The following is a 27,271-nucleotide window of genomic DNA, read 5'->3' as shown; positions in this document are numbered from 1 at the left end:
AATGCTTGTTATGTAGCTAGCTAATCTTTATAATACATCACAAGTATTACCAAGCATTTCAACAGTTTGACTAGTGGTACGGGTAGAGGAAGTTAGATCCTATATATTCATCAACGCCATTCCCAATGTTATGGAATAAATTTTATACACAAAAATGTTCACTAATGTTCTTTGGCTTCCTTCCTAGATCAACATTTGAATCCCCTACAAACCATCAACAACAATAAGATAAATGATCACAAATTCAACCAAATTTAATCCTCAAACTCATAGATTCGAATCCTGTACAGAAAATCAAATAACATAAGCATAAAGTTAAATTCAGAATATAGCCATAAAATAGCTAGGGTTTAAGTAGGGATCATACATCGTTCAACAAAACACAAAATTAAGCTCAAAAAGCTACGATTTGAGTTGTCAGAAACTTCAAAAATCATTATTGACATGCTTTGGAAGAAAATACTTCTTATAGGCACAATATCAAATTGATTGTGATTAAATGAAAAAGGGAAAAGAGTTCTGTCGAAATACTAGCTCATCTTCTTTTAAAAAAAAAGATTTTCTACTTCTATTAAAATCATCAACGATCAAGACAAGTCCATGAAAGAAGTGCAATCGCAGGAATTCAAATAGGGATTGAATGGAAAAAATAGACACAAACCTTGATAATCCTTCGAAGTAGGTTGGTGTTCGCCACAAGAAATTAGATTTAGAGAAAGAGAAAGAGATTCATAGCTTTTTTCACAAGAAATAAGAGATCGATCATCTCAATTAGTTTTAATGGGATCGAAAGGAGAAGATTGACGCAAACCTTGATCATCTTCACAACATTGTTTTCAACCCTGATTGATCTAGAGAAATCAAGAGATATATACAAACGGAAGAGAGATCTGAGAAGAATATTGAGTTTCTATAGAGAGAGACTAGAAAGGTTCAAGAAAGGTAGTTCAGTCGAGAGCAACAAACAGAGAGAAACAATTCATAAAGATTGAGAGTTTTATTATTATTATTTTTTTAAATTTAAGGTTTCACTTAATGATGTGGCAACTAACTCATTAAGTGGGTGATGTGGATACTAAGCCACGTCAGAACTGTGAGAATCATAGTGTCCAGCCTGTGTCACCCCAACATTACTCATGTATCATTGGTCCTAAGGAAATTGAACTCATATTTTTATCTTTTAGTGAAAAATAAGAGTATGTTGATTTTTTACATAATAAATATTTATTTGCATTAATTGTTAAATTATTTATTGTAAATAAGACATTTAATTTTAAAAATTAAATACCCTTATAATTCGTTATGTAGAAGACAAATATTTAATATATAAATAAGCATTTATTAGGTAGAAAAAAAAAAAAAAAAAAAAAGATTACACCATTGTCATTTTTACTAAAAGACAAAATGACAAAATGCATGGATATTATTGAAAAAGAAAAATGCCTTCGAGAAGAGTGCCCCATTTTATGATTGTATCCCTAATATAGACGATTTTAGGGGATGAAACTGAAATTCAGAAAAATTTCCATTGCGACGTAAATAGGGACCCCACTGCAATCAAGCAGTCTCTCTCTCTCTCTCTGTCTCTCTCTCTCCGAGTCGATGAGAGGAAGAGAAATACTTCGGAAAACGAAATTGCAGGCTTCGAAGCCGATCGAAAAGATCCAAGCCCTAACCCTAATCCTATAATTCTATTCTTTTTGATCAAATCTGCTTTCTGATGTTGTTTTTTTTGGTCTCAATTGTTTTTACTTGAATTATTCTTCCTGGTTTGTTGGATTGGATCTGATTGCTTTAAATCTTTGAAGTCCTTCTGTCCCGAAGAGAAATCTCGTGTTCTCCTTTTAGGGGTTTTCTTTTGCTTTTTGAGAAAGTTAAGGTTTTTAGATCTGAAGAACTTTGGTGAAGTTGGGGTTTTGGACTTTGGTGTTATTTCTGCTTGTAGAGTATAAGTGAAGTTAGGGTTTTAAGAAGTTTAGTTCGAATTCTTCTTATTGGTCTGTTGAGGGATTTATTTTGTTTTTGAGGGAAAGGTGAGGGCACAGGAGAGAAATTGAGCTGCCAATGCTATTTGTTATTGTTTTGGAAAACTTTTCGGTGATTTTTGAGCGACCGAAAAGGTTTGTAGTTCATAGTATTGGAATCGATGTCGTGGGCAGGCCCAGAAGATATCCTTTTTTCCACCTCTCTTGCAAGCTATCTTGACAGTAATCTCTCTCTCTCTCTCTCTCATACATACACACACTCACACACAGTCACTTAGTTATTTTAGCTATAATTTTTGGTTAATTAGTTCGTAACATATTAGTTTATGTGCTCTACTCTATTTGTTTTTCTTATGTGTTGTTTCTTAGAACTTGGAAGATCCTATGCTGTTTTTTGTTATTTGTTGCTAGGATGATATGAACCCAACCAATACACAAGAAATACCTAGGTGTTAACTTGGTTTGATTTCTCTTCTTGTATATGGACAACACCAGTTGTCTCAGATAAGTCATCTGGTCTTAGACGAAATAAATCATTTAGCTTGATTTACAATTATTTATTCATATGTATATATTTATATGAAATGATTTTATGAATTAGCATTGAATATCGGTATTGTTCGTGTACACATTGAATATACCGATTGTACAGTTGTCAAACGAGACAACGTGCAAGATGATACACATTGAATATTTGTATCGTTTGTGTACGATACCGAGATGAATCGCCCGGATGAGATTTGAAACCATAGGTGTTAATGGTGCGTAAAGTTTGAGCCCATATCTCTTTGGGATCCTAACATACTAGTACATTCCACTGTTGATGTCCATGTTGGCCCACTCTGTGGCGGTTTTCTCTTGTACCCTTCTCCCCTAAGGTAGTCCTTTCCATAGGGTTTTCATTCCACTAATGCCCTTAGTGCCCACTTTATGGAGGCTTTTACTTTGATATCCTTCTTTTTGGGCCTCAGGTAGCCCATTCCCCCAGTCGCTCACCTGAGCTTTTCATTTTTGATAATTAATTTTTTTTTTAATTAATGGGGGCGGTCGAAATGATATGAACAACAATACACCAAAAATAATTACACCGGGGTGATGTTAACTCTGGTACCAAATGATATGAACCCAACAAATACACCAAGAAGTCTGAGGTGTTAGTGGTGAATACAGTTGAGCCCATATCTGTCACATCCCGAAATCCCAACACGAATCCCTATGATTCATCAATCAGAATCTCGAGGTATGAGGTAATCAATCACACAACTTGATAGAACATTTACAAATAATAATACTTATAGAAAAGAAAATATACGCAGTGAAAATAAACATTTGACTAACATCTATACGAGAGTCTAGAGTAAGCAGAAGAAATCGACAAACACTGATATAAAACAAGATCCTCAATCTCATACTACATTAGGTTACAAAAATGTCTAAACTAACATGTTTCTTATCTACGTGCAAAAATTGCTAGGATCCTTTACTAATCCTCAAAGACACGGTGGCGGCAAGACATCAATCTGACTCTCCTCAAGGACTTCCTCAAAAGACTCCTCAAAGAACGGCTCCTCAATAGCTGAATAATCTGAAAGGGGAAGGATAGGTCAGTAACGGGGGAATGTTACTCAGCAGGTTGAACGCCGTTCTAACAACGAGTCATACATGCACGAGTAATCATTTGAACAGTTAAATAATGCAAGTTTATCATAATATAACATACGATAAATGTCTAAGCATACTCAATAAACAGTTAAATAATTTCAACCTATCATTTCTATCATTTAAAGTAACCTATGTATCTTTTAAATAAAAACATCTATCAAACATCACAAAATAAGGAAAATATACATAATAAGAACACGGCGGTGTAGTAGATAAGAGAGCAGAGGAACACGCCGATATAACCGTCTCGGCTATGATAATTCGTTATTTCAAACTTCTAATCCGACGTAGAATCCCATTGTTATAATCTGATTTTGTGGCCGGTCCAGCATACCACAATTGGATGACCATTTATCCGGTTCAGACTGGCCGTTGACCAAGAACACAATACTGAGTTCAACTAACAATGAGGTCGACCGTTTGACAATTACAAACTAACAGTGATCACTAACTAGCCCAGAAGACTCCTTGCGTCAAAGTCTATCAAGAGGCAATGCATGTGAACCCCGCCTACCTCTACATTATACAAAGACTGTCTTTACACGTAACGTTCCCCAGGAAATAAGTAGGAGAAATTCCCGGATCTCATAAGCTGTAATATGCTTTAAGGTATCCCATACTACCGAAGAGCATATGACATCTAGCGCTATCCTAGATTGACTCGCCGCTTCCGGATACACAGCAACGTGCCACTCTTGATGGGTTTTCTACGATCCTTTTCTGATAAACAAAATAATTTATTTTTGTATACTATATACTAATTTCTTTGTATCGAAAATACAAACAAGATTTGGTAGTGCTCTTCAGTGATAACCATCTGTCATTTCCATCTATCAATCATCCCATCCATCTATCTATCTATCACGTTTTACGTGGCATGATCACTACGTAAAACTGGAGGCACTGTCCCAACAATCAGTTGAGAACATATGTTCTTTCTACCTATCAATCAATCAATCGTCTAACTTCGTACATATCTATCAAAGTATCTTCGCCTTTAAAGTTGTTTGAAATCCATAGAGCATCAACTAATTCCTTTCTATGATTTTGGTTGAGTAAAAATGCTCGAAAAACGTATTGAAACCATAAGACATAAAAGCTAAAAATATGTGAAAATTTGGCTAAGTTAAAAAAAAATGATTTTTCAAAGTTGTCGGAATTAAAAATCCCTCGACAACATGAGAAACACTATAAATTTTTTATTACTTAATTCAAAGGAACGCTTAAGATATCATATTTTGAATATCAGGAAAAAACGTCGAATCTTACGTTTTGTTTTTGAAATCAAAAATCACATTTTGATACGATGAGATTTGAATTTTAAAACCATTCCCAACGTTTCGAAATGGAGGGTAAAACTTTAACTTTATAAAAAAAAAAACTTAAAGTAATTGGAAATTACTTCAAAGTTTTTAATGAAATAAAAGTAGGAAATGGGTATACATACTATATAGAAGCAACACAAAAAAATTGGAACTAAACTCAACATTTGGATTTATTTATTTATTTTTTTTCGAATTGCTGATTGTTTTTGTTGAAACTTGACAAAAATCAATACAAATCTTATACTATTCATAAAATGCATAAAATACATCAAATAAATCAAATGAACTAAAATAAATAAAAAATAATCATGCAAACATGATCCAATACGTTCAAATATGTATAAATATGATGAAATAATCGATCTATCGAAGATCACATGGATTTTCTAAGAAATTATTACATAACTAAAAGGTAGAAGGGAAGGCAACCTACATTGAGCTATATTCGACGGTTGAACGGAGTTTAAGATCGCCTTCGCCAATCTCCAAATTTTTCCTCTTACGAAAATCGAATTTCTTTGCGTCCACGCGTAGTCCTTGACGACGTGCACGGCTTTCCTTCTTGTGGCAAAGCTTGAATCGTTTTAGTTCGATGTAGATCTGAGTTGTAAATTTTGAGGGAAAATGGATGAGTTTTGTTTGGAGAGAAGAGAAATCAGATTTTTCTTATAGAATTTAGATATTTATAACTTAAGTGGGACGTAAGCATCATTTTGGGAGTTGTTTTTCCCGAATGCCAATTTAGATAATCTTAAACTCTATTTCGGGTTATTTTTCGATACGAATCTAATAGTATGATCGGATTCCTCAATAAATTCACAATAAAATATATGTATGACCCAAGATTAAGATTTTTCCATCGTCTTCACATTGAGGTATATATATCCACTTGGATATAAAAAAAAAAATACTTTACATCTCTAAAGTGTGGTTTATCTATTTGGTAAATATCTAAAGTGAAATTTGAGGATTTTGTAACTTTTCCGTCCGAACTCGAATTTGAGCGTGCTTACAGGGTAAAGTATGTTTTTCGATCATTTTGAATCCAATGGCAAAGTTAAATTTCGTTAAAAATGGACAGAACAAAACTTAAGTATTTTATTTTAAGTCCCTTTGTTAGAATTTCTCCCAATTTCACTATTTTATTTTCTCGAGATACTAATTAGAATTCGGGGTATTACAATATTTCTTTGGGATCGTAAAATAGAAATTGAATTTTGTTATGGTATGTAGTTTTACTTACTGTGCATGTATATTTTTAGGGGAGGTGATGGAGTAGTTTGCATAGAACATTTTACTGATCACAAAAAATAGAATGAAAACTTTGTGAAAGCTATTGCAACTAGGAATAATGGGCTGAAAATATGGCAACCAAATTGGCTGTAAACTAATAATTACATCTTAGTCTTTGTTTCCATTTTCCCTTATTATAGTTTAACTATTTTGACATAATATAGATGTTTAATGTTAACAAATCAATTTGTTCAAAAACTAACATAACATAAACATGTTTTATATTTTAAATAATATTTGCTAATCATGGGAAATGTTTTTCCCTTTGGTTTTATATATGTATAACAAAAATTCGAATAATTAAGTGGCTTTTTCAACATTCCTTTTTAGGTGATACACTTCAAGTTTCAAAATCTCAAGAGATGTTTAGAATTGGACCATAATAGAATTTTGGTCTATACCAGTGCTATAATATAAGATTGGGGAAGAAGATTGGAATTAGGGATTGAAAGTTAAGCGATGATATGGGCTCGTGTGTGTAGCAAACAAAAAATATTTATTTTAGCTCCGTCATTAGCAATGGATTTGAATCTAAGAGAAATTATAGTTAAGGTTTGCTACCTTGAGATTTTCTTGTCTTGCCCAAGTGGTTTGATATCTTTTCTATTTTAATTTCTCAATTATTAAGTATTACCAACATAAACTTTACTTTGTTCTTTGGATATTTCTGACAGGAAAATATACATTTTTTTTAAGTATAAAATTTCATTAATTAAATAGCTGGAGGATGAGAGTCTCCAAAGAACAAACTCCAAAACCAAAGAAAAAATGCAAAGGAAAAGGAAAAACAAAACAAAGCAAAACAATGACAGCCCTCATAGAGGGCACCAACTAAGAATGAGGTCAACCCTTCAAAATCCTTGTTCATCTTGCGCCAATAGAATAAAGTCCCAGAATATCCAGAATCACATCCCTAGTCTATCGCTCCTTGCCCTGAAAAATCCGTCTGTTTCTTTCCTTCCAAATGCCCCAACCTATGGCAAAGGGGAGGATGGCCCACATATATCTCTTCCTGCCAGAAAAAATATTATAATTCCTCCAAACAAACAGGAGTTCCACAGACCATGGGAAGAGACCCAATCAATTTGGAAAATTTACACCCAGAATATTCTGGAATCCACAAAATTCCAGACTGGAAAATATATATTTTAAGCTACAAGTTAAATTATGAGATTTTTTTTAGAGTATGGGCAAAATGGTAACAATATCCTTGTTCCCATATTTTTAGCTTACCATCCTTGGTGGCAATAACTTTCAAAAGGTATCCTTTTATGCAATTTTCACCAAAATAAATGTATGTACCCTAAGATATTATATGTCTTGCAACATAACATAGACATAAGTTTTAAAATATGATGGTTGTTTGAAATAGTATTAATTGTATATTCTAAAATAATTTAATAAAAGCCATTATGGATATTATTAGTTGTACTAGGTGTAACATTTTCGCCAAATTTAATAGCGTGAAGACAATTTTGCATGTACTAGACAAGTATTTGGTTGCATATAAACTGCTTGGTGTTTATTATATATTAGCATACTTCTAAGCCAAAGTAAAAACAATTAAATATATATTACTTTCCTTAGAGCATCTCTAGCGTGTTTATGAAAAAGGCAAATTCATGTGGTCAGAATGGAAGCAGCTGACTACATTACTTTCCTTAGATCATCTCTAGTGGCATGCTAAAAAGGGATAGACATGCTAAATTTTAACATTGCTACCACAAAAAGAGCTCCAACGTATGTTCTATACAATGTGCCAAATAAAGTATATGTATGCTTTCTTGTGACAAAAATAGCACCAGACTTGGCATACTTCAAAATATAGTATAAAACATCTTTTAGAATTTTTGATCAATTTGCCCCATCCAAAAGCATCTCCCAACAATAGTCACAAAAAACTCCAATTTTTTTTTTTTTGAAAAAGTCTCATTTAAAACTCATTTTGTGCCTCACGATTAAAACAATAAAAAAAAAACTTGACTTGACCAAAAAAAAAAAAAGGTATATTTTACGTTTTAAACATGTTTTTTCAAAAAAAATAATTAAAAGTAATAAAAATTAATTTTCTCTATGTTGGTCTATAATTAATTTTTATGGTCTTGTGGTTGTTTGTGATTTGGTTCATAATTTTTTTTCGTTATGAGATTTTATGATAATGTCTTGCTGTTATAATTTTTTAAAACTTTTTTCCAACAAAGTGTTATTTGGCTCAAAGATACATTGATGGTTAGACTGTTTTTTTGGCATCATAAAATGTATAATTATGTGTGAAAACATATTATCATCCATAGATTTTCACAATCTTTTTTGTTCAAAATATATTGGAAACTTAGAATAAATGTTTAGTGTATCATATATATGTTACATTTTTTTTATTTAAAATTTGTGTATATTTTTTATATTTATCAATTTTTTTTTTCTTGTTTTGTTCTCATTTCTTTCCCATATTTTCCGAAGTTCTCCTTTGCTGTTTTAAACTCGTATTCCGACTTGGTGACTATGCTAACAACATCTATAGACAATTTTATTCGGGTTTTTACCATTTTCCCTTCAAAGTATATCCCAATGGATATAAATGCTTTATTGAGATTTCTAACCCTTTCCCTCCTTTTTCCCAAAAACAATGCATATTTTTAGAATAGATGACATTCTTTTGAAACACGGAACATTGGAGCGTCCCATGCCAAATATAGCATTTTCCCGCTTTATTTATCTAAAAAATGAGGTGGAGATTGGAATAGCATTACCATTGGAGATCCTCTTAGGTTTAATGCCTTAGTCTCGAAGTACTTGAAGACATGACAGTTGTTTCCACGTATATGTCCTGGCTACTCAGATTTTATATTTTTAACTTCACAGAGAAACTTCTCGTCTTGCTTCGAGATGGTCGAAAACTCTTGGGGATACTTCGTTCTTTCGATCAATTCGGTGCGATTCTCTTCCTCCATTACTTCGTAAGGTTTTGTGCATTTGATTTTCTTTTGCTGTAGTTGCTTATGGATTTATCCTCTGTGCACAGCGAATGCTGTTCTTGAAGGTGCGTGTGAGAGAGCAATTGTGGGAGACCTTTATTGTGACATTCCCTTGGGTCTATATGTAATCCGTGGGGAGAATGTTGTCTTAATTGGCGAGCTGGTATTCATCTGTTATCTTTAGTCTTCTGTTGATTGTTAGTGAATCTGCAACTCGTTATTTTCTAAAAATTTGTTCCTGGTCGAACAGGACCTGGAGAGAGAAGAGCTTCCCTTACATATGACTCGTGTTTCAGCTGCGGAGATAAAAAAGGTAAGTGCTACTACCGGAGGGTCTTTTAGTGTATTGAATCTCTGAAGCTACTACTTTTATGTCCATGCATGTGCTATGAAGCAAAAAAGGCGTATTATGGTTTCTTAGATGGGAGATGGTTTTTGGCATAAAATATAATTCTTAAATAGCATGCATCTGCTGGGAAGTTGGTGCATGCAAAGTTTTCTTATCATAGAAATTCTACTCCTTCATACATGGATGCATTTATGCATTTGCTTAGCTATTGCATCACACCTTATTATGCCATTAAAGTAACATAATCATCATCATCAAAGCCTTGCTCCCAAAAAATTTAGGATCGGCTGCCATTAAAGTAGGACAATAATACATTTCCTATATAATACTTGCATGGAATTTCTTTCAGTTTTACCTTTTTAACCTAATGTATGTGTTTATAATTAGTGGCAGTTATTATTAGTAGAGCAAAACAAAAGAACAGCTACAATGAAAAGTCAATGAATCTCCAACATACAGGAAATGGCAACCATTTATGTTGTCAAAAGCTGTGCCTAGACCCTGCTTTGGCCGCCTAGACCATCCAAGTGCCTAGGCCTTACCTGCTTTAAGCAGGGTTTCAAAAAGTGGGTTAAAATGATACTTTTATGTAATATTTTTGTATAAATTATGTTCTAATGGATATTTAATCAATTTAGAACATAAAAGGGTGTCTCAAATCTTTAGCCAAACTTCTGAGATGTGTCTAAGATTAAAAAACTAGTAGGTGGCATGTGCAAACACACATGGATTGCAAACACTATTAAAATTACTTTAAACAAATTATTATTTTTAAAGTCTTTAATAGATAATCATATATTTTCAAATTTATAATTTAATATGTTGTAATTTTTTTTTTTAAATTCAAAATATTTACAAAGGCTATTTAGATGATAACATAATAAAAGGATATTTTGATACTTTTAGAAAACTAAAAACCAACTAATGTGGTTATAGGTAGCTTGTAAATTCATTTATCGTGACAAAGATGACCTTGATAATAATAAAGGTTAGATGTAAATGTGGGTGCAGTTTCGGCCTTCCAAATTTTGGTATCAACAAACACCGTTTCATTCTTCTCTCATTATATAGTAAAGATTTGAGAAGGGCATCAAATTACTTCAATATTTGCAGTTATATTGTTTTCATATTTATTACATTAGTTGTATTGACTTATATGCCTACTCAGTAATTGTAACTTGGTATTATCTTAGTAATGAGATATTTATATTATTTATTTTTTGCATGATCTTTACTACGTACAAAAAAATAAATTTTTTTTTTGTCACTTAAGTCCCGCCTAGGCCCAGCTTTTACCCACCTAGGCCCTAAGGGGGTCCGCTGCTTAGGCCCTGCCTAGCACTTCATTTAGCTAATGAGTTGGCTGTGTCATTTAAACGTCTTATAGTTTTACATTTACATGTACAATTTGTACAGAATTCACCCATAAAAAAACAAAAATTTGTACATAAGTCAAAGACGTGGTTTAATAATAAAATTATATGTATCTAGGTAGGTCCCCTCGACCTTCTTTTGTCATCTTTCCTGTTTGTCGTCCAAGAGTATTGGAAGAGTTACCTTCTGCCAATATAGCTGCTAACAAGGAAGAGAGAAAATTTTAGAATTTCCAATGGTGCCATATATTAAGCTCTGTTTGAGCCTCTGATCCAAATTGGCCAATGGAGCTGCGTTTGTTCAATCCCATGACAATTTCTAGAAATTCTTGTCAGATGCTGATATCAGCTGGCTACCTTAGAAAAGCTACTTGTTAACTGCACTAGAAGAATATTGCTAGATTCTAGAATCTTAGCAAAAAAATCCTTTATATTGGAGGCCCTTGATATGATTGAGGTCATTGCACCTTTGAAAGATCTTTGAAAACTATAGCTCTGTATTTCCGTTGTTGCTGCTATCCCACAACAAATGGATCATTGATGGAAATCACAGAATCCCCAGTTGATATATTTAGGGAAACTTTAAACCCACACGAAGAGAAAGATTAGCAATAAAAAATTTGCCCAAATCTCCCTTTTTTGTTTTTAATTTTTTTAGCAGCTCTATTGCCTTAAAATGCATTGTCCTACATCACCTTCTACCGTGACAAAAAGTTCCTGAATATGTGCGGTTAATTTAGTTATCTAGTTCTAGCCTGTAATTTTTGTATTTCTGTTAATTAGTTCGACTCATTTATGGGGGTGTCCTTTGACCATATACCTGATTGCGGAATTTTTTTTTTCAGGCACAAAAAGCGGAAAGAGATGCTACAGATCTGAAAGGCTCCATGAGAAAGAGAATGGAGTTCCTTGATTTAGATTGATGTTTTACTTCTACAACTTCCGACCCCGTCTTTTTCATTTGGTGAGTTCATGCCATGTTGTCCGCAAATATTATCGCGGTTGGTTGGTGCTGGGGAGACCTAAAGTGAGGAGGGTACTTTGCTTCTTCCATCACTTTGTCCTCTGATTAACTTCCCCAGAAGTTGCAATATCTATAATAAACTCTCTCCTCAAAATGATCTGAAGTAGTTGTAAGAGAATGTAACAGGGTTGATCGAAATGGTGTTTTGGTGTTTTTGCAGTTTGACAAAAGGGATGATGGTTGGTTCCAAAATTTATGGTTGAGGTCTTGAAAGGCTCTTTTGTCTCTCTGTTAGGGTTGAACTTTGATTCTCGTTTATTGGCAAGGTGTAGAGATTGGTGATATGTTTTTTGCTTTGAAATGACTTTTTGGACAAAGTTTCCTTGTAAAATGGAAATTACTTTGAGAAATTGGTTGCTCTTGTTTCATTTGAAGTGGGTTCTCTCTAGCATTTAAGACATTTGCTTTGCTATTCTGTGTCAAAACCCATGTTGCATGTACCTCATATGCCTTATAGAGGCAGACGTGAATCTCCTTTGTGATCCCAAAGGGGTTATCGCTTTCTTGTTTGATGGGCATGTGTTGATGATCACTTGGTACTTCAAAATGCATGTTCATTTTAACTATTTAGCTCTAATTCTATGGTCAATATCTTTTTTTTATCTTTCTATCATCATGTATAATGGACTTTTCAAGTGTTTCAGGCTAACCATTTTTATAAGACACTAGGGCGGCACCAATGTTGCACCCCACACACTTGGTATTGGTTATATTTCAAAAGCCTTTGGACTATGTCTCAATAGTTCCAAAATTTTATTGGTTTCCTCCTCTTTAGTCTCATTGATTAATCTTACATTATTTATAAATTTATGTCATGCACTACTATGGTATAATACAATCTCTTCATGGGGATCCACCAAAATAATATTTAATTTATTTAAAATATATGTAGGTAGGTCTACATTTTATGTTAGTTGTGTATGTATTATTATTAATGATAATTTTAAAATTAAATAAAATATTTACTATGAGAATTACTGTAGAGATGTCTTTATGATACTGATATATGCTAAGTTATGAAATTTATGGCATTTTGGAAAATCTAAAAATTTAAGATGGATGAAAATAGACAGATGGATATACTTTCTTGCATTCAAGTAGAGATTATTGGAATTTAGGCAACTTAAGAGATGGCTGTAAAGATGGTGTTTAAAATTACAAAAACTACCTTAAATAGTACCATTATTAATATATATTATTGGGGCCATTTTGGATTAAAAAAAAAAAAAACCAATTAATTTATTGGAAAGATATAACCATTTGGGTTTTCAAATGTTTGTCTTTGATGCATCCATGGACTATTATTGAAGGTGTAAACCCAATATAAGCCGTTTGGATACATTTAACCAAAAAAAAAAAAAAAAGCAAAGCGAGAGAAGAAAAGCACCTTTGGATTTGGAGTAAAATGATTTAAATTTTAGGTTTAAACACCCAAACTATGAATAAATTCTGAAGAAAATAAAATATGAAAATGCTTAAGTGTCATTAAAATTGACATCAAGTCTCACATTGCTGATTCTGATGTGGATGTATGTACAGAACCATAGATGCTTTTCATTGAGATAAAAGTGAAAAGCATCTATGGTTATGTGTGCACTTACACATCGGCAATGTGAGAATCGATGTCTATTTTAATGTTACTCCAGCACAACTCAATAAAATAAATTCGATCACAAGAAAATATCAAAAGAATAAATCAGCTTATTAATAAACTTAAGAGAGATTCTATTGCCACACCAATAGCACACCAATTCATCCTCTTCACCAAACTTAAACTAAGGCCCTGCTTGGTACGATACAAATGATTTGTTGGAATCTAATTTACAAATGCTTGGTTACATTCTGAATTTTTTTTTTGCATTGCAAATTATTTGCACATACCTCTTAAATCCTTCACAAATTTCAGCAAATAATTTGCAGCCCAAAAAGTACTGCAAATGATTTGCTTGGTACCAAGCAGAGCCTAAACACCAAATTATTTTACACTTAAAATCCTACCATCAAAATCTTGCTTCAGTCTATGGATATTTAATTCCCTCTTCACCACATTCAATAACTTCTGGTTTTCAGTGCTCTATAATAAAGTTATTATTATCATTAGTTTGCTAATACACATTTTAAGTGATAAAAAGCCATGTTTTGTAACAAACTTTAAAATCTTAAAATTCGAGCTTGAAATTCCACATATGCTAGAGGATTGAGCTTTGTTCAGTCAAGGAAAGTAAGGTAAGATATCAAGGCCTCAGCTTTGGGAGCAAATGCAATGAGATCTGCACGTTTTGCCAACTCAAAATCTTCGAACTGGAATGCGGGTGCACAGGTGCAACCCACCAAAGAGTAATGGTTCTCGCCATCCCTTAACGGATTTTTTGTAAGTGAATTCCCATCCGAGGAGCAGCTCTGTATGTCCATTGTAGGATATGAACCGAACCACACGTTGGGAGGTACCGTGTATTGGAGTTTTTGACCAGCTTCTATGTCTGATCCTAGAATGGTCAGTTTGACATCACCGTCGTTGCTCAATTCAAATACCTGAAAAAAATTGATTTTAAAAGGAAAAAAAAAAAAAAAAAACTAGACAGTTTGTGGTCTCGTGGGTAGTAATGGTTATCCCAATGATTTGGGATTGGCCAAACAAATCCTATTCTTCTATTTCACTATGTCTGGAGCCAAGTTTTCCGTTATTAAACATGAATTCGTACCGTAAGAGGTTCTCCTTTGTAAAAATGCCAGGTTTCGGCGCATGGGATGCGGTGGAGGTGTGAGACATCTCCAGAGGGAAGCAAGAAGTAAATAGCTGTACTGATGGGACGATCGACCTTGTCTGTACAGAAGCTTTGGTCAGAAGGGAAAATGCAAAAATAAAAACATGATAAAAGAGAAGCTCAAACTAGATTTTGCCGTTTGATTTCAGTCTTTTGTAACCCTAAAACGAGTTAACATTATGCATATACTCAAACTAGATTCAACACATCTATCACAACTTTACAACACTAATTGATAGCTCCCTCAGATTTTGCAAAATTAGCTTCAAGAGTGCCTTTGCAGAAATTTGTAGGGAGGATGATGTCTTCAAGCAATATTGAGACAACCTACTCATGTAGGGTGGATGATGTCTGAAAAATATGTTTCATCCCAAAAATCTTGGTTATAGTTAGCCATTTTGGCATTCAAGACCAAAATGCCGTAACCACATCTCATCTTTTCTAATAAATTAATTGCAACAATAAAAGTACAACCAATCATCCAAAATGTCAAGTAATTTACATCTTAATCTTGCGAAAAAAATAGGAGCCACACAAAGGATTATGATGATGAAATCATCAACATAATCATTGAAGCCTTATCCCAAATATTTGGGGAAAGCTAAATGGATCTTACTCCTCCATTCAATTTTTTCCAAAGATACTGGGTCTTCCTCTCATTCTTTGAGCACCTTCAACTTGCATATTTTTTCTAATTGGGGCCGTAATCGGCCTTCGTTGAATATGCCCAAATCATCTCAATCGACTTTCTCTTAGTTTATCACCTACTAGATTTACTCCTATATTTTCCCAATTGCGTCCATTTCCGATTTTATCTTTTCTAGTCTTTCTAATCATTCATCTCAACATCCTCGTCCTACCTATCTCTATTTATTATCATGATGCTTCTTGATTGCCCAACACTTTGCTCCATAAAGCGTAATTGATCTTACTGCCAAGTGCCAACTTATATGATTTTCCTTTTAATTTGATTAATATGCATTGTTTACACAACACTCTAGAAGCACAGATCCACTTTAACCAGCCAGCTCTGGTTCTATGGGCAACAGCTTCCTCAATCTCTCCATACTTATATCTAATAGACACGAGACAATGAAAATGGTCACTTCGGGCTATTTTTAGATTCCAACAAATTCCTTTAACGCACTTAAATGCAATACAAATACAAATAGACAGTTATCCATAACAAGATCAATAAACTTGAAGAATACCCAAGATGGCAACTTGAGAAGCTAAATTAGCTAGTCAATTCAAATAAAACTTCAGAACTCCTCACTGGTGAGGAATCACTTGTATAAGAGAAAGACCTCCAATATAATTTAGAGTTGAGATCCCATATAGAACGGTGTCTACGTGGCACAATTTGATTAGAAAATAAACACATTGGGCTGCGTGAACGGTTTAGGAGCCAAACGTGTTTTTAAACACCAACTAAATCATGTCACGTAGACATCTATCTTATTTTATAGGAACGAGACACCGTATTGGATCTTGAGTCTATAATTTAAGTCAAAACCCCATTTATTAGTACAGTCTTACATCAAAATAAAACACACTTGATGAACACTTGATAAAAAAGTAAACAGACAGGAAATTGAATTAGTATTACTTGGGTAAATAGAAAAGAAGCATCCATTCACCACGCCTGACCATATGTCAAAATGAAGATAATATGTTAATTTTTTTTTTCTAGGCAAGCAAGGTGTTGTCAATGTTTTTTTTGCTAGGCGGGATTAGTGGTTAGCGTAAGAGAGGTTCAGGGGTTTGAACCTAAGACCTTGGGAACAACCTCCACAAGGTCTTACCACTTAGGTCGTGGGATGAACTCTCCAGATGCCTTTACCAACTTAGCTAAGTTGGCACCTTCAATGAGGTTAATGTACTTGCATTGAGCAAGGTGTGTTTTAAATTACCAAAACCGCCCTATATGCCCACTTGCTTTTGCAAATAGGTTGAGTAGCTGCTAATTTTCTACTTGTTCAGGATAGGTGGGAATGGATAAGAGCGAAGGATTCGAGATTCTCTGTCAGATCGTTCAATAAATGGCTCACTCCTCTTGCAGAGCGAGCCATCTCGAGCTCCATCATTTGGTCCAGGTCAGTGCCCTCAAAAATCTCCTTCTTTGTTTGGTTGGCTTCCTTTGGAAGAATTCTTACAATGGATAACTTGATTGCTCGGGGTTGGATTACTCCCAACTGCTGTCCTCTTTGTTTGTCGGAAGGGGAATCTGTTGATCATATTTTAATTCATTGCTCATTTTCCTATAATATATGGTCAAAGTTCCTTGGTTTATTTGGTATTGATTGGGTCCTTCCTCGTAAGTTTTCCTCATTGTTGGATGAGTGGACCAGTAATGTCTTTCATACCAAAAAACGTTACCTGTGGGCTATGCTACCTTCGGCTATTGCTTGGGGGATTTGGAACGAGAGAAATAACAGGGTGTTCAATGACAAGACTAGAAGCTCACAGGCAGGGTTCTTGGAAATCTTGGGATTATTATACCTTTGGTCTAAGCAAAACATTGAGTTCGCGGGAAATTCTTTTGCTGATTTTGTTTTTAGATGGCCTTTGTTATGTAACCACTGATGTTGTTTAGTTCTTTTCTTTCTTTTGCTTTGTGAGGCTTCCTCGGCCTTCTTGTATTTTTTCTCTTCGTTGCAATATATTATACTTTTCAAAAAAAAAATTTTCTACTTGTTCAAATCATGCAAGAATTCCAAATAGAAATCCACAAATGTTACCTAAAGAACAGCTTGTTCATAACATCAAAAAAATAATAATAAAGCCAAAGAAAATTTATAAATCATCCATACCCAAATCCGGAAACTACATGAAACACACATCAAAAGCACAACATAGAAGGTCATAATCATCACCAAAACCTTATATATGCCACATAGTCGGATTGAAACATGAATCTTATTCATTTTCAATTCTATTTATGTATCTTCATTGAACGTACGTATCTTCAGATTTTTTCTTACTTCTTCCATCCATGTCATTTTTAGCTTAATCTTAACCTTTAAGCATAAGCATTGAATTTGCATACACAACTTCTTAACTGTTGAATCAAAAGTGCAACTGCTCATATCTGATGAGGCTCAACACACATCAGATTTCAAATCAAAACTAGATCTTCAATTTTTTTGTTTGTTTGTAAAGTTGAGATTAAAGCGAAATAGCTTTTAAACGACGCACTTTGGTTTCCTAAAGACATCAACATATTGTTTTAGGTCTGATCTAGATATCTCATTAGTGTGACTTTTTGTACTAAATTCCCAAATTTAGAGCTTGCCCACTTATTGAAATGTCCTGATCAAGAAGCATACGTAACCATACATGATGGAGATATACCACATCATTTCTTCTGTAAGAATCAAAGCCAGATTCTAAAGAGTACCCAAATTCAACAACAGAATTGAAAATAAAATCTAACTAAAAAGGGAAAAAAATCCAAACCCAGATCAGTAAAAACGATAAATGATCAATTTAAGAGATACCCAGAAGATTAAAATAGTTAAAATATTAATTTCAGTAATCAGATCATAATAGTCATGAAGAGAGTCTGATCCAAACAAAGCTTTTCAAGTTATTTACAAAAACAGAAACAATAGCTAAAAATATGATTTTTGTGGATCATTTTGCTTACACTGTTGTGGAAGTTGAGATTTATGGAGAGTAATTGAAGAATCTCTGAATGTTTCTGAGTAGAAACCTCCTTCAGGGTGAGGTTTCAGATTCAACAATGCTGCAACCTCTGAAGCTTTCATTCTCTCTCTCTCTCTCTCGTTAAAAAAATGTCTCCTTTTTGGCCTTTTGAGTATCCAAAGTCCAATCCCTGAATGGTCAAAAGTGGAACACTGAAGGAAAAAATTATAAATTATAATGACTCTCTATGCCTGTCCTGGGTTTGTGCCACGTTGCAGTCATTCAATGGGCCCCGAGCAAAATTTTATTTCCTTTTTCATTATGGGCCTATTTCAATATTAGCTCGAAGCCCATAAAGAAAAAACACTTGACATGGTAAAATCTAAGACTAAATCAGCTGGTCTTTTGGCTCTTTTTTTTTTTTTTTTAATTAATTTTTTTTTCAAACTATTTAACCAATATATTCCCATTTTAAGAGCATAATATAAGGAAGAATTAATAATTATAATGGAGATTGCAGATATCCCAATAAAGTCTTAGATGTTAGCATTCATATAGAGTGATCAAGATCATAATTTATCTAAGTTTTTGGGTTATTACCCATATCATATATTAATAAGATTACATCTCACAGTGATGATAATTTACAAGAAAAAAAAGGAAGAATGTGTTAGGAGATAGTTGTAGTAGAAATTGTGCTTATTTACCTGGGTCAAGATTCAATGACTCATGAAAAAAATACAAAATTCGGATAATTAAAATATAAAATCCAACAATTAGAAAAATAATATGTATTAATATTTGGTCAATCCACTTTTTTTAATGAGTGGCCACCATCTTTTACACATAAAAGAGTGCTCAATTTGAATTCTATTTTATTTTCTGAAATCTTATGCTATAATAACAAGTCATCTTTACTGATTTACTTGCTCCTTATATGGTTAGATTATGGATGAAGTTTTTGTAATTTATCTTAGCAAAATATGTTAAATTTATGCTTAATAATGAACACATGTACATTCCAATTGAATAATTTAACAAGATGATCCAAAGTATTATGCAAACTAATTTGGAGTTTCGACAGATCTAACCTTACGAGGAGCAACGACAGAAAAAAAAAAGAGAGACCCTTCTTTGCTTCTATTTCTTAGCTCTCCATCGTTGAACAGTGAGAAGTTTAAGAAAATCAGATCAAGATTACAACATATATATTTCATTGCCCCATTCAAATACTTGAGCTTGGAATAACTACAATATGCGTGAGTCTAAATGGCTAACCAAGTCTCCCTCAAAATCGTAGAGACATATCGAAGTCGATCTTACACCAACCCATTGTTAGAGATAAAATAATTTTGATTTTGAGTACTCTTTACGTCTTAAGAAATCTGAAATAAAATTTGGAAACTAAACAATTTTATAGAACAAAGATTTGAGCTGCAATAGAATTAGCATGGTCATTGAGATGCATTAATGTTCCGAAATTCAACTAAGGCCATGTTAGAGAGGGGAAACCTTCAATAAGTACCACGTTCCGAAGCTTTCTGAATTTGTCTCAACTTATCGAGATTTTGTATTTATGTTCCATACTCAGATCTCCTAAATTTAGTGAGGAAAACTTCTCATAATACTGTTTGAACAAATGAGAGAAAAAAAAATCAGAAATGGAATAACAAATTCAAACACTTTGCTTACAGAATGCAAGTATGGGGGCGCAACGACCCCAATTAATCGATCATCTTAAATCAATAGACAATTATCTGGGATCGAATACGATTGGGTTCTCAAAGAAGTAAAAAATCCTAGAAAAGTTGTAGAATATCACTTGGGTTCTAAATTATATCACTCAACCTGAATTGAATTTCCTCACTGAGATCTATTCCTAGTGTGCAGGGAAATTGGGAGTCCTTCAAATAAATCCATGATAGCAATCTCAAGATCCTCGACTGAATACTTGATGTACCTCTCTAGGTGCTGTCCATCCTCTATACGACTCCTAAAGCGGTCTAGAAAAGATCGATAAGCAGGAATCAGCTTCTCCGATATAGATATCCGAAGTTCCTCTCGAAGTTGAGGATCGGATACTGACCATGTTGCTTGAACCCGATGAGCTTCTTCAAACTTTGAATTAAAGGTCTTCAACCTCTTCCCTAACGTTGACTTTGACACCCTAAATGAGAAGACCCATCTCACACGTAGCCCTTCATCTCTTAAGCAATATAGAATCCTGATCCATGTTGATGTAATATAGTTTGTGATCTCTTGTTTGAATTTCAAAGTTAGCTTTCTCAAGTAGTCATCTTTGATCCTCTTGTGGAGCTCAAGAGATCCTTCAACCTTTTGAACAATGTATTGTACATTGTTCATGAGAAAAATGCGAGACAGAGGAGCATCTTTGTAGTACTTAGACTTGTCCTCCAACTTGATTTGTAGCAACCGAAGGATCAATTGTAGATGGAGGGCTAATGGTGATTGATTCTCCAGTTCAGGGAAATCGATATCTGGGGTTGTCGGATAAACAAAGATTTGCGATCCTGTTGATGGGTTCAACCCAAACAACTCCACCATGGTCTGCCTGTAATCAAATACAAAAATGACGTAATTCATCACACACCGTGTCAAGGGATGAATTCTCCCTCCAGGTTCTAGAGTCTTCGATTGATCACGCAACACCAAACTTGCAAATTTCGAAAGTGTCTCTCTTGCAGTCTCAGCAAGACTCGATATTATCTTAGCAACCTGAACTCGAACGGGTTCTGATGAATTCGATCCACATATTACATCCACATCGGAGAGAAGATCAGATAGCGCGTCAAGGAGATCTAGTATCCTGAAGAGCTTCTCGGTTGGTTGTGGATTAATGCTTATAACTTCATAAAAGTTGAAGAGCTTGATTGTGGGGTCTTTGACATTTTCCATGCAGAAAGCATCATTGATGGATGCACCAAGCCATTCACTTTCAAAAATTTTCTTACAGAGCCGCGTCTCTCTTGCTAAGAGAATTTGAATGCATACTTTTGAGTCTTGTATCCACCTTAGAATCTTTGCTTCTAATGCATCCCATTCTAGTCCTCGAACATCACCTATGTCAAGCTTGTCGATCCAAATGCAGTGAATACTAGCAACAATTACGGGTTTACGAACACTCACATAGACATGAATACAATCATGTAGATATCCAGCAATGATCATCCTTTCAGCAATATTACGGAGATCGTAGATCACTTTTAAAGGGTTCAGATCCATCTCATGGATACTATTTATCGATCGATAACTAGAACTACTTGAAACTTCATATTCATATTCTAGGTAGCCTTCATCGATGGATTCGTGAGGAGTTTTGAAACCAGCACTACTTTCAGTTACACAACTTGACCGATTTGAAGAATTCGGAGTGATAAGTGTGTCAACGTCGGTTTCAATTGGATTGGTGTGAGTGGTGATCATCATCAGTATGTTACGGAATTCATCTTTGAGATCCATGGCGATCTTTCTAGTGAATCATATCATACCATCTCTTGCTACTGATACTTTGGAGTCTCATCTTAAGATCATTAGCTTCTCTGCTGCTTCGAATTCGATGGGGGTGTTGTTCTTCCCCACTAATTCCATTGATTCTACTCAGAGATATAAAACTAAAAATCTAAGAAAAAAAATGTAGAAATCTATTTGTTATTTATGAGAAATTATACTCTTGCAAGGAAGCTGTGGTTATTAGTTTGTTGAATCTGAAGTCTTCTGAAGACTTCTTTGCAAGAGAAGACTTTGGCTTTTGACCTTTCAGAGCTCCCTTGCAGATATTTTCTTTTTTTTTTTTATGGCTGTCGGCTGCCATTGGAATTGTAAAAAAAAAAGAAAGACAAATTATTGTTAAATTGTCACCATGTATCTCTGTTGACTAAATCCCGGTTCGATTGAGATAAAGCCACATTTGAAAAAAAAAAAGATAATGAAGAAAAATCACTTCTTTATATTTGGGAGTTCAATGGCCGTCCATTATTCAAATTTATTGATGAGATCGATTTTTTTTTTTTTTTTTTGAGTTTTAAATCTGATATAGATCATGAACCATACAAGGATGAAGTATTTTATTTTTTAAGACTATGAACTCTAAAAATGTGATTTAGGTTAGGAACTATAAAATGCTACCGGGTGCTATAGGAAAAATGTGCTATAGAGGTCGCTCTCGTAGATTTTAAGGGTAACAATCGGTCGATTTTAGCGTGGGTATCCATGTTATTATAATTTGGACCTCATTTATATACGAGAAAATTACTTAACAAAGATTAATATAGAATTCTAATTACTTAACAACGATTAATATATAATTCTTTTACTAAATGCCCCCAATTTTCGGGGTCAAAACTTAAGAAACCAATTCTTGAACATTTTTCAACCAATTGCCTCCTAGCATTACAACAACCATGAAGATAATTTGCCGCTTCGGAATTATAAGTAGTGAATTAGTCTCTTTGAAACATTTAACCTAAAAAACTAGTGCCATTTGGAAACAAATAAATCAAAGAGGTGATTCAAGAAATGAATTCACCACTTAAAAACAATCAAGCAATGAAAACATTGCTTCTTTGTGGCAAATGTTTGAGTTTTAAAACACAGGTTGCATTACTTTAGTGGAACAAGAGTGCTCAATTCTATTTTATTTTTCTGAAATCTTATGTTATAACACGTCATCTTTACTGATTTACGTACTCTTTGTATGGTAGATAGAGGATAAAGTTTCAGTAATTCACCCTAGTGAAATATGTTAAATTTATGCTTAATAATGAACACGTGTATATGTTGAGTGTTGCCTCCGCTCCCGGGTGTCACATGCTCACATATTGTGCCCCAGTTTGCCCTGTGATCCAGATCGATCTTTGGTTTGTTGACATGGTCTCAAGCACTAAGTTCATGCAGGTCACAAATTTGAATCTCCTCAAAGGAAATTTTCACCCTTATGGGTGCGGGAGAATGTTGAGTGTTGGGTTATCCGCCTCCATTCCTAGGTGTGCTGACGTATTGTGCCCCAGTTCGTCCCGTGACTCTCTTATATTCATAGTTGCGCCTTCCCCATTAGATCGGTCTTTTGGGGTCAATGGTTGTCAACAATATATTCCAATTGAGTAATTAAAGAAGATGATCCAATGTACTACCCAAACTAATTTGAGTTTCAATGGATCTAAGCTTAAGAGGAGCAAAGACAAAAAGAAAAAAAAAAAAAAGATCCTTCTTTGCTCTCCATCGTCGAACTGAGAATAGTTTAAGAAAATCAGATCAAGATACGAGCATCTATATATTACATTGCCCTGTTTTGAGAATTGAGCTTGGAATAACTATAATGTACATAAGAGTCTACAAGGCTAACTAAACCTACCCATAGTTTGAAATGTTCAAAACTAGTACTCCTGACTTAAGAACATAACTAAAATTTCGATTTCTCTGCAAATCCGAGAGAGAGATTTGACGCGGTAATGTCTTTTGATGAGGAATTAAGTAGTCAGTCAAAAGTTCATGTCAGCTGAAACCTTGCTGAATGATCTGATATTGAAACGTTTTGAGCTTTCAATTTCCATTCTTTAGATAATAAACCAGAAATGTTAGAGATCAAATAACTTAGATTTTGAGGACCCCACGACAGACAAAATTTAGAATAAAATTAGTAAACTTAGCCATTTTACAGAACCAGAAATGTTAGAAATCAAATAAAATTTACTTACAAGGCAAAACACTTTGCTTGCAGAATGAAAGTATGGGGACGCGATGACTCTTGCAACTCTGAGATCTCCACCTGATCTTCCCAATTACTAGATCGTCTTAAATCTATAAACAAATTATCTGAGATCAAATTCGATTGGGTCCTGGAAATTGTCAGAAGATCCGAGAAAAGTTATATAGAATTTCATGGTATTAAATTCTAGCACTTGACGTGAAATCAATTTCTTCACTGAGATCTATTACTAGTGTGCAGGGAAATTGGGTGCCCTGCAAAGAAATCCAAGACAGCAAGCTCAAGATCCTCGACCGAATACTTGATGTACCTCTCTGGATGCTCCCCATCCTCTATACGACTTCTAAACCGATCTAGAAAAGATCGATAAGCAGGAATCAGCTTCTCGGATATTGACATCTGAAGTTCCTCTCGAAGTTGAGGATCGGGTACTGACCATGTTGCTTGAACCCGATGAGCTTCTTCAAACTTTGAATTAAAAGTCTTCAACCTTTTCCCCAACGTCGATTTTGAGACCCCAGATGTAAATCTCCATCTCACATGTGACTCTTTATCTCTTAAGCAGTATAGAATCCTATCCCATGCCAATTTTTCATAGCTCGCCGCCTCTTGCTTGAATCTCGGTGTTAGCTTCCTCATGATGACATCGTATCCGAACATCTTGGAGAGCTCGGGAGATCCTTTAACCTTTTGAACGATATAGTGTAAATTGTTCATGAGAAAAATATTAGACAGAGAAGCATCTTTGTAGTACCTAGACTTCTCCTTCAACTTGAGTTGTAAGTGCGAAATGACCAAAAGTAGATGGACGGCAAATAATGATTGATCCTCCGGATCAGGGAAATTGATATCTGGGATTGTTGGATAATCAGAGATCGTGTAATCAGATACAAAGATGATGTAATTCATCACACACCTGGTCAAAGGATGAATTCTTCCTCCGGGTTCTAGAGTCGTCGATCGATCATGCAATACCACACTTGCGAAGTTCAAAAGTGTCTCTCTTGCTGTCTCGGCGAGACTCGATATTATCTTAACACCCTGAACTTGAATTGGTTCCGAAAAATTCGATCCAAATACTGCAATCACGTTGGAGAGAAGGTCAAATAGTGTGTTGAGAAGATCTAGTATCTTGAAGAGCTTCTCTGTTGGTCGTGGATTAATAGTACTTATCATGTCGGAAAAATTGAAGAGTTGGATCGTGGGGCCTTTGACGGTTTCCATGAAGCAAGCATCATTGGCGGCGGCACGAAGACCTTCACCTTCAAAGATTTTCTCACAGACCCGCCTCTCTCTTGCTAAGAGAATTCGAACGCACACTTTTGACACTCGTATCCACCTTCGAATCTTTGCTTCTAATGCATCCCATTCTAGTCCTTGAATGTCACCTATGTTTAGCTTCTCGATCCAAATGCGGTGAATGCTAGCAGCAACGACAGGTTTACGGACACTCACATAGACTTCTATACACTCATTTTGAAATCCAGCAGTGATCATCCTTTCAACAATACCACGGATTTCGTAGATCGCTTCCGAAGGGATTAGACCAATCTGAAATATACTATTTGTCGAATGATAACTAGTACCATGTGAAACTTCATCTTCATCTTCATCTTCATATTCTAAGTATCCTTCGTTGATGGATTCACGAGCAGTTTTGAAACCAGCACTACTTTCAGTTCCAAAGCTTGAATGGGTTGAAGAATTTGGAGTGATAAGTGCATCAATTTCAGTAAAAGAGCTCGAGCGATTTGAAGAATTTATAAGCGTGTCAACATTGGTTTCAATTGGATTGGTATGAGTGGCGATCATCAATAATATGTTACAGAATTCATCTTTGAGCTGATCCATGGCAATCTTACTAGTTAATCCTATCATACGTTCTCTTGCTAGTGATGCTTCGAATTCTATGGTGGCGCTGTTCTTCTCCATCAATTCCATTGATTCTACCCCCTCAAAGCTAAAAATCTAGGAGAAAAAAAATGTAGAAATCTATTTGTTATTTATGAGAAATTATTGCAAGGAAGCTGTAGTTGTTAGTTGTTGAATCTGAAGTCTTCTGAAGACTTCTTTGCAAGAGAAGACTTTGGCTTTTGACCTTTTAGAGCTCCCTTGCAGATATTTTCTTTTTTTGATGGTTGTGGGCTGCCATTGAAATTGTTAAAAAAAAAAAAAAAAAGATAAATTATTGTTAAATTTTCACCATGTATCTCTGTTGATTAAACCCGGTTCGATTGAGATAACGCCACATTTGAAAAAAAGAGACAGAAAGAAGCAAAATCACTTCTTTACATTTGGGAGTTTAATGGCCATCCATTTTTCAAACTTTTTGATGAGGTCGATTTTTTTTTCTTTTGGGATTTTAAATCTGATATAAATCATGAACCATACAGGGATGAAATATTTTATTTTTAAGACTATGAACTCTAAAAATGTGATCTAGGCTAGGAACCATAAAATGCTATCGGATGCTATGGGAAAAATGTGCTATAGAGGTCACTCTCGTAGATTTTAAGGGTAACACTTGGTCCATTTTAGGGTGGGTATCCATGTTATTATAATTTGGACCTCATTTACATACAAGAAAATTACTTAACAAAGACTAATATAGAATTCTATTTACTTAACAACGATTAATATATAATTCTTTTACTAAATGCCCCCAATTTTCGGGTCATAAATTAAGAATCCAAATCTTGAACTTTTCAACTAATTGCCTCCTAGCATTACAACACACATGAAGATAGAATTATAAGTAGTGAATTAGCCTCTTTCAAACAATTAACCTAAAAAACTAGCACCATTTTGAAACGAATAAATCAAAAAGGCGGTTCAAGAATGAATTCACCACTTGAAAACAATCAAGCAATGAAAACATTGCTTCTTTGTGGCAAATTTTTGAGTTTTAAAATACAGGTTGCATTACTTTTGTGGAACAAGAGTGCTCAATTCTATTTTATTTTTCTGAAATCTTGTGTTATAGCAAGTCATCTTTACTGATTTACGTACTCTTTGTATGGTTAGATAGTGGATAAAGTTTCACTGATTCACCCTAGTGAAATATGTAAAATTTATGCTTAATAATGAACACATGTATATGTTGAGTTCGCCTCCGCTCCCAGGTGTCACATGCTCACACATTGTGCC

The 27,271-nt window shown here is 34.4% G+C and overlaps 4 protein-coding genes across 6 annotated transcripts; 1 reads left to right on the top strand and 3 right to left on the bottom strand.

The window, feature by feature from the left end:
- The first annotated feature begins 1,524 nt into the window (after positions 1-1,524).
- LOC147410329 (sm-like protein LSM1B) lies at positions 1,525-12,354 on the top strand. Of its 3 annotated transcripts, none has more exons than XM_086433936.1 (6): positions 1,525-2,207; positions 9,128-9,196; positions 9,288-9,403; positions 9,491-9,553; positions 11,808-11,926; positions 12,147-12,354. In XM_086433936.1, exons 1-5 carry the CDS (start codon positions 2,147-2,149, stop codon positions 11,883-11,885), a joined length of 387 nt encoding a protein of 128 aa, XP_086290062.1. In that variant the 5' UTR covers positions 1,525-2,146; the 3' UTR covers positions 11,886-11,926; positions 12,147-12,354. The 3 variants fall into 3 exon arrangements, 2 of the variants coding, with proteins under 2 accessions (XP_086290062.1, XP_086290049.1); XR_015176247.1 differs by having other exon boundaries at positions 1,528-2,207; positions 11,808-11,998; XM_086433923.1 differs by having other exon boundaries at positions 1,528-2,207; positions 11,808-12,354.
- A 1,627-nt stretch (positions 12,355-13,981) lies between these two features.
- LOC147410328 (RmlC-like jelly roll fold protein) lies at positions 13,982-18,603 on the bottom strand. The gene is made up of 3 exons (XM_086433912.1): positions 18,401-18,603; positions 14,689-14,810; positions 13,982-14,518 (listed from the first exon to the last, which is right to left on the bottom strand). Exons 1-3 carry the CDS (start codon positions 18,519-18,521, stop codon positions 14,195-14,197), a joined length of 567 nt encoding a protein of 188 aa, XP_086290038.1. The 5' UTR covers positions 18,522-18,603; the 3' UTR covers positions 13,982-14,194.
- Positions 18,604-19,826: 1,223 nt separating this feature from the next.
- Positions 19,827-22,131, bottom strand: LOC147410327 (exocyst complex component EXO70B1-like). Its single transcript, XM_086433905.1, has one exon. It carries the CDS (start codon positions 21,877-21,879, stop codon positions 20,263-20,265), a length of 1,617 nt encoding a protein of 538 aa, XP_086290031.1. The 5' UTR covers positions 21,880-22,131; the 3' UTR covers positions 19,827-20,262.
- Positions 22,132-23,705: 1,574 nt separating this feature from the next.
- LOC147410326 (exocyst complex component EXO70B1-like) lies at positions 23,706-25,985 on the bottom strand. Its single transcript, XM_086433904.1, has one exon. It carries the CDS (start codon positions 25,973-25,975, stop codon positions 24,338-24,340), a length of 1,638 nt encoding a protein of 545 aa, XP_086290030.1. The 5' UTR covers positions 25,976-25,985; the 3' UTR covers positions 23,706-24,337.
- Positions 25,986-27,271: the final 1,286 nt, after the last annotated feature.

The sequence above is a fragment of the Akebia trifoliata genome, chromosome 1, assembly GCF_017979445.1.
Source record: "Akebia trifoliata isolate Shusen 1 chromosome 1, ASM1797944v1, whole genome shotgun sequence".
In the NCBI taxonomy this organism is placed as follows: Eukaryota; Viridiplantae; Streptophyta; class Magnoliopsida; order Ranunculales; family Lardizabalaceae; genus Akebia; species Akebia trifoliata.
This window is presented reverse-complemented; position numbering and strand designations above follow the sequence as displayed.